This window comes from Sinocyclocheilus rhinocerous, unplaced genomic scaffold (assembly GCF_001515625.1).
Source record: "Sinocyclocheilus rhinocerous isolate Xijiao unplaced genomic scaffold, SAMN03320098_v1.1 scaffold1464, whole genome shotgun sequence".
NCBI lineage: Eukaryota > Metazoa > Chordata > Actinopteri > Cypriniformes > Cyprinidae > Sinocyclocheilus > Sinocyclocheilus rhinocerous.
The window spans coordinates 129,785-141,325 of NW_015643188.1; the positions used below are offsets into that span (position 1 = coordinate 129,785).

Consider the following 11,541-nt stretch of genomic DNA (forward strand, 5'->3'; position numbering starts at 1 on the left):
CACACACACACACACACACACACACACACACTCACACACACACACACACACACACACACACACATATCTAAGTGTGTTGATCATTTTTATTAATGGATGAACTGTTCCTTTAATTTGATCAGGTCTGGTGTTTTTCAGAAACAGTCCAGATGGACGGCTTCCAGTGCAATGCTGTGAAATGTCTAATAATGTTGGTTTGTCAGCAGGGAGCTAAAGGAGAATCTATCATTGGACCCCCTGGTCATCCAGGACCTCGAGGACCCCCTGGAGCACCAGGTTTCGGGAGAACCGGTGTTGCTGGACCACCAGGACCTCCCGGACCTCCTGGACAACACGGATCCGGTACAAAAAACCTATGACATTTCAAAAGTCTTGTATTTTCCCTCATCTTCAGCCCAGTCCATGTCACTGAAGGTCAGGAGGTTCACTGTTTGTTTGTGTGAAGTGGATGTGCTGTTGATGTAAGGTTACGAGGGCTTTCAGAAACGCTCCCCATAGCTCTTCATCTGACCGTGATGAAGGCAAACACTTCTGCTGCTATCACACTTTGATATGCACAGACGCTCAGAGTTCATGTTGTTTCAGGCATGATGATCCCTGGCCCTCCTGGACCCCCCGGGCCCCCGGGACGAGCCGCTGAGGCCTCCAGCGCCGTGAGTCAAAACACAACACTAACAGTCTGATCAAACTGTGAAAGCACTCAGTCATTTGCTGTCATGTCGCTCTGCTCGAGTGTCCTAACGCAAACACTGAGATCCTGAGATGAGCACAGCGGTAAATCAGCTCAGTTTTCACAACACAGTCATATTTCTTGTAGGATTTCCCGAGATGCTCGTATCAAACAGACCGAAGCTCGTGCTCAGTTCAGAAAGATGCAAACCCAGCTTTACTCTCATAATGCATTCAGGTCCATTCTGACCTGGAAGAGATGCATCATTTCTAAAAATGCATAGTTTTTAGTAAGGGAATAAAACTTTGCAAATGCTTAAGACCCTCCAAATACACATCATTCATTCATCATGAATTCATTTATGTATTATTCATTTATTGTTCATTTATTCTGAATAAAGTTTAATTAAATTTCAGAATAAAGACTACAAATATTTTTAAGAGGTATAACCATTGAAAAAAATCTTATCACTTTTACCATCTGAATGTGAAAGTTTATGGAAGTAAAATTATTTTTTTTGTGTGTAAAATTTATTTTGAGAGTAATATCTATGTTGTTTTGTTAGAAATAAATATGTAGGTTTTATAAATGTGGACCGTTTTTGAATAATCATGAGGTATTAATTTATTAATCATGATAATATTATTTATGAGGTATTAATTTGAAGGAATGTAATTAAATTCCATTTATTCCAATGGGGTTAATACTGATGATTCTCAGATTATATATTACTATAAATTTCATCCAATGATATATTAAAATAAAATTTCTATAATTTCATGTATACATATTTTGAATAGGTTAATTTTTTTTGGGTGTGATTTTTTTTTTTTTTTTAAATGTGTGATTTGAAATTTCAAAGAATTTCTTTTTAATGAATAAAAAAAGTGTTAAATGCAGTAATAAAAAAATAAAAACATTTCCCACATTCACTCTTTAATGAGAAGTTGCTGATCAGGTACAATATGGTTTTAGTTGAAAAATATTAAGTTATGAAAGTTTTATAAAATAATGATTTTTCGGCTCCAAACGAACCTGGAATATGAAAACAGTATAGAGATTTTGAATGCGTTACGAGGGTTAAGACACAATTACAGTTAACGCTGTTCATCAAATCTCCACATCCAGTCATAAACTGTCAGGAGGATGAAAGGTTATATGGAAAGAGCAGCATAAGCATCTAAATATGTTATATATCATTTTGTGTTCCATGGATGAAAGAAACGCGTGACAGAAGTGCTATGTTTTTATTTCCCTGTATTAAATGGCATGTTGTTTTCCTGCAGATCAGGAAGTATGTGAGTCTGCAGGCCATGAGACAGCAGTCGTCTGTGGTCGAGGACGGGACGCTGTCTTTCCTTATTGACACCAGTAAACTCTACATAAAGGTTCCAGGAGGCTGGAGAGAGATTCAGGTAACTCTCCAAATGAGATCAGTCCTCATACTCTTCATATTTCACAGCTAGAGGTTTTAATGAGGTGTTTGTTCTGCAGCTCGGCGGGCTGATTGAGATGTATTCGTCCCCCGTCCTCTCACAGGATGATGTAAGGACTGCATGTTTACATCTTATTCAACACATTATATTGGACACAAAACTGTCTTAAAGGGGTCATATGATGCTATTTTAAAGATCATTATTTTGTGTATTTGGTGTAACAGAATATGTTGACATGCTTTAATGTTCAAAAAACACATTATTTTTCAAATACTGTACATTATTGTAGGTCCTCTATGCCCCGCCTCTCTCAAACGCTTCGTTTTCTACAAAGCCCCCTCCTTTGACAAGCGCAGTCCGCTCTGATTGGCCAGCTGACCCAGTGCACTGTGATTGGCCGAACACCGCAAGCACTCCTCGGAAATGTAACACCCTTACCATAATCCCGAGCTTCATCTTTCAAAATAAATGTAAAGACAGAGCCCGAAAGGGGAACAGAGTCCCGTGACAGACACAGTGATGAAGCTGGTATGTGTTTGCAGTACACAAGCCACGGTTAAGACAGCTGAAATCTGTCTTTCGCACTGACATGGCTGCATCAACACTACTGCTGTTCCTGAAACCACGCCTTCTTTCTTTGCGTGCACATTTGGGCGGCATTATGCAAATATTTCCACATAGTGAGGTAGATATGTGGGGGCGTGTTAGAACGAGCCGTTTTAGGGGGGCGTGGCAGAGTCTTAACTTTGATAAAGAATATCTCTTTGGTTTTGAGACTTTAGTCTTTGCAACTTCAGGGATCTTATCTATGCACAATCAGCTTGTAACACTCCAAAGAGAAAGGAAAAATTGAAATCGCATCATATGACCCCTTTAAAAAAAATCGGCAGCGTTATGCTAATATTTCCACATAGTGACGATATGTGGGGGCGTGTTAGAACGAGCCGTTTTAGGGGGGCGTGGCAGAGTCTTAACTTTGATAAAGAATATCTCTTTGGTTTTGAGACTTTAGTCTTTGCAACTTCAGGGATCTTATCTATGCACAATCAGCTTGTAACACTCCAAAGAGAAAGGAAAACTTGAAATCGCATCATATGACCCCTTTAATATGGAAAACATGAGCGTTTGAAGTCAGGCGGCACTCATTTACATCGTGACTGTACAGCTTGTGTTTCTGTGTTGCCTGCAGGCTGAGCCCCTGATCCTGAGCCCACAGCTCCGTCACACACCCAGAACACACACCGGAAGTGCGGTGAGCCTCTGTGTGTGTGTGTGAGTGTGTGTGTGTGTGTGTGTGTGTGTGTCTGTGTGTAAGTGTGAGTGTGGATCTTACTGAAAATGGCAGATTACGCCGTTTATATTCTAAATTCTAGGGCTGTCAGTAGATTAAAATATTTAATCTAATTAATTACATGATGTTTCGATTAATTAATTGCAAAATAAATTTGACTGAAAATACCCACAAAAGATTATTTAAAGCTATTTTTGTGTTAAATGAGAAAGTATCAAGTAGACATTACAAATTGTAGCTTTTGAAAGATATATTTTATTTGATTCAACATAAAATTATTTTTATTCATAAATGGCTTTGTTATCAACAGTCGTCAAAATACCTTCTTTTTTGTTCCACAAAAGAAAGGTTTGAAACGACATGAGGGCGAGTAAATGATGACAGAATTTACATTTTTGGGGTGAACTATCACTTTAATGTTTTTATTTGTATTATTATTTTTTGTTTTTTTTAATGAAATGATACTCTAAATAAGAAACAAAATCTTCCAGCATAAATGTCTTTGAGTCATTCATTCATTTGATTCGTTCAAACGGCTGATTCGTTCAGGAATGAAGTAAACGGCTCTCTTTATGAATGGGCTTTGAATCATTGATTCACACGATTCGTGCAAAACGCAGATTCATTCAGAAACTCGGAGACAAACAAGTCTGCTATGACTTTAAAGGTAATATGTTCTCTGTAAAATTGAGCAAAAACACATAATATTGTGTTTACACAATACACACAATATCAACTTCTTATTTACTGAACTGTTGTATAAAATCACATTTGAACTGGTGATTACTGCTCTCACTGCTCCTGTGATATTGTATGATATAAATATGAGACCGAAACTCATACAGGAGCATTTTTGCACCTCTATCTTGAATTTCGCCTAGAGAGAGAAGGAGAAACAGATGATGTGTCTTTTAAATGAAGGCTGGACAATATATTGAATATTCACAACACTCATATTTACAGTGATTATTTTGGAAGTATAAACAGCATTGTTGATTCAAGTTGATTGGTCATCACTCAAGTGTTCACGAAAGACCTGTGGCACTTTTATAATGTACACCAGCATTCAGTAGTTTGGGGTCGGTAAGATATTTCAATGTTTCTGAAAGAAGTTTCTTCTGTTCCCCAAGGCTGGATTTATTTGATCAAAATTACACTAAAAACAGTAATATTATGAAATATTTTGACAATTTAAAAATAGCTGTTTTATATGTAAATATATATTAAAATGTAATTTATTGTTGTGATCTTAGTCTTCAGTGTGTCACAATCCTTTAGAGATCATTATAAATGTCTTTACTGTTACTTTTGATCAACTTAATGCATCCTTATTCATTAAAAACAATCTTCCTGACCCCAAACTTTTGAACAGTAGTGTATTATTATTATATATATAATATATTAACATATTTTAGTAAATATATACAGAAATAGTTAATTTATATACAGTTTCCCCAAAAAGTATTTTTTAAATAATAACTATTTATTTATAATCGTTTTTGGACACTTTGGCTACAGTTTCAAATACTGTATATAAATGTGTATACACTTTATACACAATATTAAATATAATGTATATTGCAAATATAATGTATATAATGTGTGTGTATATATGAGAAGTATTAAATATACTGCAAACTGTTCAGGGAACCCTCTCATTTGAAACATTACTATATTAGAGGTTATAATTAACAGCAGAGCCCAAACTACTGTTTATGTTCACATATAATAATCACACGCAAATAAAAACTGAAATGTTTGTATGTAACTCAACAGCACATAAGGTGGTTTCCATAAAAACTGCTCTTCATATCAGATTTATTCAAACATAGTTATAAAGCTAACAGTAAATAAGTTCATGTCTAGTGTTTTCTCTAGCGCACTAACCAGCTGTGATCCCTGCATGACTTTCCTGAGGTAAATGCAAAGTGATATATTGATCATAAGCGGTTTTATATGTCTTTCTTTAGGTTGAAACACTGATTGATTGATTCATAGATGAGACATGATGACAGATGCACTACGAATAACAGAAAAAACACAGATCTGGCAACCCTTGAATGAACTACGGGTGATTAATAGGGTCGAATAGAACCTGTGTTAGCACTTTTATTTTATTTTATTTTATTATTTTTGTGAGATTGCGTTAATGCATTGTTATTGTGTTAACTTCGGCTGCCCTACATTCAACACACGAGAAATGTTCTTAGCACACACATTGCAGTGCAGATAACTGCTTTCATTGGCTGATTCTGATTATTGGCCAGTATACCAGTCTATACACTACACATGTAGCATTTTTGTGCATTGCGATGGTAAGTAACGATCACGTTTACTGTTGTCCGGTGAAGTCCAGTCATTTCAATAGGAATCCACACGACTGGGAATTTAGTGTGAGGGTGAAAGATTTCCTTCCCAGATTCACAGCAGGATCAGTTCACCGCACTGAGCAACAGAGAGACTTCTGACAGTAGACAAGCACTTGCTGGCTGGCACTGAGTGTGGATATATGTGAGTGAATGTGGATCTATGCGGCAGTCTCTGTGCTGACACACGTGTGCTTCTCCTCTGTGTCTCAGCTGAGGTTGGTGGCTCTCAACACGCCGCTGACGGGAAACCTGGGCTCCATCCACTCGGTTAATAAACTGTGCAGGACTCAAGCTCAAGCCATGGGCATCAGAGACGACTACAAGGCCTTCCTCTCACACCACCTACAGGACCTGATTGACACCGTGCAGCCCATGTACCGAACAAACACGCCGATCGTCAACCTGAGGGTAAAGCAGCTTTCTGTCATTCTTACTAATAAATCACTCATGAACGCCGTGACGTTTCTTTGTAAAGGAAAGTCATTTGTTTCTGGGGATTTAAGGCCTGTGCTCAGCTATAGTGAATGCTTCTCAATGCGTTTTCATTTGAATGTTGTGTGAATAGACATTTGTGACCCTACCTGGAGCACAAAACCAGCCATAAGGGTCCATTTTGTGAAATTGAGATTTATGCAAAAAAAAAAGCTGAATAAATGTGCTTTCCATTGATGTATGGTTTGTTAGGATAGGACAATATTTGGCTGAGATACAACTATTTGAAAATCTGGAATCTGAGGGTGCAACAAAATCTAAATATTGAGAAAATCATCTTTAAAGTTGTTCAAATGAAGTTCTTAGCAATGCATATTACTAATCAAACATTAAGTTTTTATATATCTACGGTAGGAAATTTACAAAATATCTTCATGGAACACGATCTTTACTTAATATCCTAATGATTTTTGGCATAAAAGAAAAATGTATAATTTTGACCCATACAATGTATTGTTGGCTATTGCTACAAATATACCCCAGCGACTTAAGACTGCTTTTGTGCTCCAGGCTCACATATTTTGTTTTGTTCTTGATGTAAATAGGACTTAAAGGGATAGTTCACCCAAGATATCAAATCATTTAGTCTCCCTCATGCTGTTCTAAAGCAAACTTTTGTTGAACACGCTATGCTGTATGTTTGATTTACTGATAACTTTCCTCTCTAGTGAGCTGGAAATGCTGCTTTGACCAGATCATTGAGTCGAGAACCAGATCATTTCAATTTATAAACAAATCATTGTTTTGTGCAGCAGATCAAATGATTCACTGAAAACTTGAAATAATTTATTTGTTGATGAATCAGTCATTACTGCTAGTGTCATGAACTCAAGAAGAGCAAAGGAGGATGTCAAGATTTTAGTCAGTAATAACATGCACTACTGTTCAAAAGTTAATAAGAAATTAACACTTTTATTGATCAAGGATACATTAAATTGATCAAAAGTGACAGTAAAGACATTTATGATGTTACAAAAGATTTCTATTTCAAATAAATGCTGTTCTTTTGAACTTTCTATTTATCTGTGAATCCTGAAAAATAACATGTATCACAGTTTCCACAAAAATATTGTGCAGCACAACTGTTTTCAACATTGATAATAATCAGAAATGTTTCTTGAGCAGCAAATCAGCATATTAGAATGATTTCTGAAGATCATGTGACACTGAAGACTGGAGTAATGATGCTGAAAATACAGCTGCACATCACAGAAATACATTACAGTTTAACAGATATTTACATAGAAAACAGCTGTTTTAAATCATAATAATATTTCACTATTTTTACTGTATTTTTGATCAAATAAATGCAGCCTTGCGGAGCAGAAGAGACTTCTTTCAGAAACATCACAAAATATCACCAAGCCCAAACTTTTGAACACTAGTGCATGTATTGATCTGCACACAAAGCTATTAAATCATACTGTTATTGTGTCTTTCAAAGCCTCAGTGTTGAGAGAAGGAAGGTTGTGAGGGTTCAGAATTCTCTTTAAGAGTCTGAAGTGTCTCATATTAGTGTATGTGCTGTAATGAGAGCAGCGTGTCTGATGTGTGTGTGTGTGTGTCTGCAGGGTGAGCTCCTGTTCAAGAGCTGGCACAGCATCTTCTCCAGCCATCTCCTCCCTCCCAGAGTCCCGCTGTACTCCTTCGACGGCCGAGACGTGATGAGCGACCCCTTCTGGTGAGTCCTGCGTAAAACACCCCTTCAGCAGCTCCCCATCACACGCTTTACAGCCTCGTTGAGTTGTGTTACGCACATTTTAGGCAAACAGTTGCACAAATGTCTGCGTTCAGTCCTGTCACCCTGCCTCATTAACTGCTCAGACGCTAGTGAAGATCTGCTCTGACCACAATCCAGACGACTCTGGCTTTCATATTTCTCCACCCGTGTCTTTTATTTTTGGTTCGGTGTTTATGTGTATTTATACTCCAGGCCGGTAAATATATCCTGGGATGAGGCCGTGACAGTGGAGCAGTAATTGTGGTCGGCTAGTAGCCGTTTTAAGCTTGTTTGTGAGGTTTGTGGATGTCTTTGGCGTTTCAGGAGAGTTTCTGTGTGAATGCAGGGAGCAGAAGAGACGTTTCACAGAGCGGCGGTGTGCCATAAAGCCTTCATACACTCTTAAAAATAAAGGTGCTTCACAATGCCATAGATTAGAAGAACCTTTTTGTCTAAATCTTTCTGTTTTTGTTCTGAAAAGCTCCTTTGTGGTGAAAGAAGGTTCTTCATTCTGAGCATTCTGAAACAAGTAACGTTTAAAAAAAGATGAACGTGAACGTCAAACTAAAATGTTTCAGAAAACAACATTCCAGGAACGATGTATAAATAATGTGTTTCTGCTAATGCTTTGAGAACATCATTAAACCTTTATTAGGCATTGTTAACCTTATGTTAATGTTCCTGGAAGGAGGTTTGTTGAGAAGTTTCTGAAAGCGTCTGTTGCTCTTGTTATTGTCTGGAGGGATTCAGGAGTGAAGCTTTAGTTCTTCAGCGGGTTTTGTGAAGCTGAATGTCAGATGTTGTGATGATCCTGCAGCTGTAGTGTAACAAACGGTCCACTGAAGGCGAGTTGTGATGAACCCAAGTGCAGCTTTTATTCAAAGTAATCCAAACAAACAAAGAAAGCCTTGACTTGGCATGAACAGACTTGGCATGAACAGACTTGAACAGACTTGGCATGAACAGACTTGAACAGACTTGACTTGGCATGAAGAGACTTGAACAGACTTGACTTGGCATGAACAGACTTGAACAGACTTGGCCTGAACAGACTTGAACAGACTTGGCCTGAACAGACTTGAACAGACTTGGCCTGAACAGACTTGAACAGACTTGGCCTGAACAGACTTGAACAGACTTGGCCTGAACAGACTTGAACAGACTTGGCCTGAACAGACTTGAACAGACTTGGCCTGAACAGACTTGAACAGACTTGGCCTGAACAGACTTGAACAGACTTGGCCTGAACAGACTTGAACAGACTTGGCCTGAACAGACTTGAACAGACTTGGCCTGAACAGACTTGAACAGACTTGGCCTGAACAGACTTGAACAGACTTGGCCTGAACAGACTTGAACAGACTTGGCCTGAACAGACTTGAACAGACTTGGCCTGAACAGACTTGAACAGACTTGGCCTGAACAGACTTGAACAGACTTGGCCTGAACAGACTTGAACAGACTTGGCCTGAACAGACTTGAACAGACTTGGCCTGAACAGACTTGAACAGACTTGGCCTGAACAGACTTGAACAGACTTGGCCTGAACAGACTTGAACAGACTTGGCCTGAACAGACTTGAACAGACTTGGCCTGAACAGACTTGAACAGACTTGGCCTGAACAGACTTGAACAGACTTGGCCTGAACAGACTTGAACAGACTTGGCCTGAACAGACTTGAACAGACTTGGCCTGAACAGACTTGAACAGACTTGGCCTGAACAGACTTGAACAGACTTGGCCTGAACAGACTTGAACAGACTTGGCCTGAACAGACTTGAACAGACTTGGCCTGAACAGACTTGAACAGACTTGGCCTGAACAGACTTGAACAGACTTGGCCTGAACAGACTTGAACAGACTTGGCCTGAACAGACTTGAACAGACTTGGCCTGAACAGACTTGAACAGACTTGGCCTGAACAGACTTGAACAGACTTGGCCTGAACAGACTTGAACAGACTTGGCCTGAACAGACTTGAACAGACTTGGCCTGAACAGACTTGAACAGACTTGGCCTGAACAGACTTGAACAGACTTGGCCTGAACAGACTTGAACAGACTTGGCCTGAACAGACTTGAACAGACTTGGCCTGAACAGACTTGAACAGACTTGGCCTGAACAGACTTGAACAGACTTGGCCTGAACAGACTTGAACAGACTTGGCCTGAACAGACTTGAACAGACTTGGCCTGAACAGACTTGAACAGACTTGGCCTGAACAGACTTGAACAGACTTGGCCTGAACAGACTTGAACAGACTTGGCCTGAACAGACTTGAACAGACTTGGCCTGAACAGACTTGAACAGACTTGGCCTGAACAGACTTGAACAGACTTGGCCTGAACAGACTTGAACAGACTTGGCCTGAACAGACTTGAACAGACTTGGCCTGAACAGACTTGAACAGACTTGGCCTGAACAGACTTGAACAGACTTGGCCTGAACAGACTTGAACAGACTTGGCCTGAACAGACTTGAACAGACTTGGCCTGAACAGACTTGAACAGACTTGGCCTGAACAGACTTGAACAGACTTGGCCTGAACAGACTTGAACAGACTTGGCCTGAACAGACTTGAACAGACTTGGCCTGAACAGACTTGAACAGACTTGGCCTGAACAGACTTGAACAGACTTGGCCTGAACAGACTTGAACAGACTTGGCATGAACAGACTTGAATTGGAACAAACAGACTTGAACAGACTTGACTTGACATGAACAGACTTGAATAGACTTGGCATGAACAGACTTGAACAGACTTGACTTGGCTTGAACAGACGTGGCATGAACAGACTTAACTCACCAACAGCAGGTTACAACATCAATACTCGACCAAGAACAAAGGCAACATAAGGGCTATTTATATCAAACAACAAGGGTCACTTGACAAGAACCAACCAATGAGAGACAGGACACATGACTAACACAACCAATGAGAACATGACACATGAACCAAAGAACCAATAGCAGGATAACATGAGGGCAAGGGAATCACATGACTAGACAGGGACTATGACTAAACTCCAAAATAAAAGACATGAGAGCAATGAACATGAAACCCAAACCCCACGTTACATGTAGATCGCTGTCTGTTTTGGTCCACACCGTCTCATGACGGTTCATAACTATATGACGCTTTGTTAAATTGGTGGTGAATTTGTATGAATGACGAAGCATTGAGGGTCAGGTTTAGGGATGGGCCTTCATGATTACTGCTTTATTAGACAAATCATATGTCCAATACAATTCAAACAGCAAACTTAATTGATCAAAAACACAGTAAAAACAGTGAAATATTATTCCACTGTAAAACAGCTGTTTTCTATGTGAATATCTGTTAAACTGTAATTTATTTCTGTGATGCGCAGCTGTATTTTCAGCATCATTACTCCAGTCTTCAGTGTCACATGATCTTCAGAAATCATTCTAATATACTGATTTGCTGCTCAACAAACATTTCTGATTATTATCAATGTTGAAAACAGTTGTGCTGCACAATATTTTTGTGGAAACTGTGATGCATTTAGTTTTTTCAGGATTCACAGATGAACAAAGTTCA

The 11,541-nt window shown here is 39.0% G+C and overlaps 1 protein-coding gene across 1 annotated transcript in view; it reads left to right on the forward strand.

Annotated features, from left to right (window-relative positions):
* Positions 1-11,541, forward strand: part of LOC107757189 (collagen alpha-1(XV) chain-like) — a 65,498-nt gene that overhangs the window by 52,079 nt on the left and 1,878 nt on the right. The window contains exons 36-42 of the mRNA XM_016574606.1: positions 207-342; positions 586-653; positions 1,957-2,085; positions 2,165-2,215; positions 3,296-3,358; positions 5,977-6,174; positions 7,830-7,939. Coding sequence (XP_016430092.1) covers positions 207-342; positions 586-653; positions 1,957-2,085; positions 2,165-2,215; positions 3,296-3,358; positions 5,977-6,174; positions 7,830-7,939 — 755 coding nt within the window. The remainder of the gene's footprint in view (positions 1-206; positions 343-585; positions 654-1,956; positions 2,086-2,164; positions 2,216-3,295; positions 3,359-5,976; positions 6,175-7,829; positions 7,940-11,541) is intronic.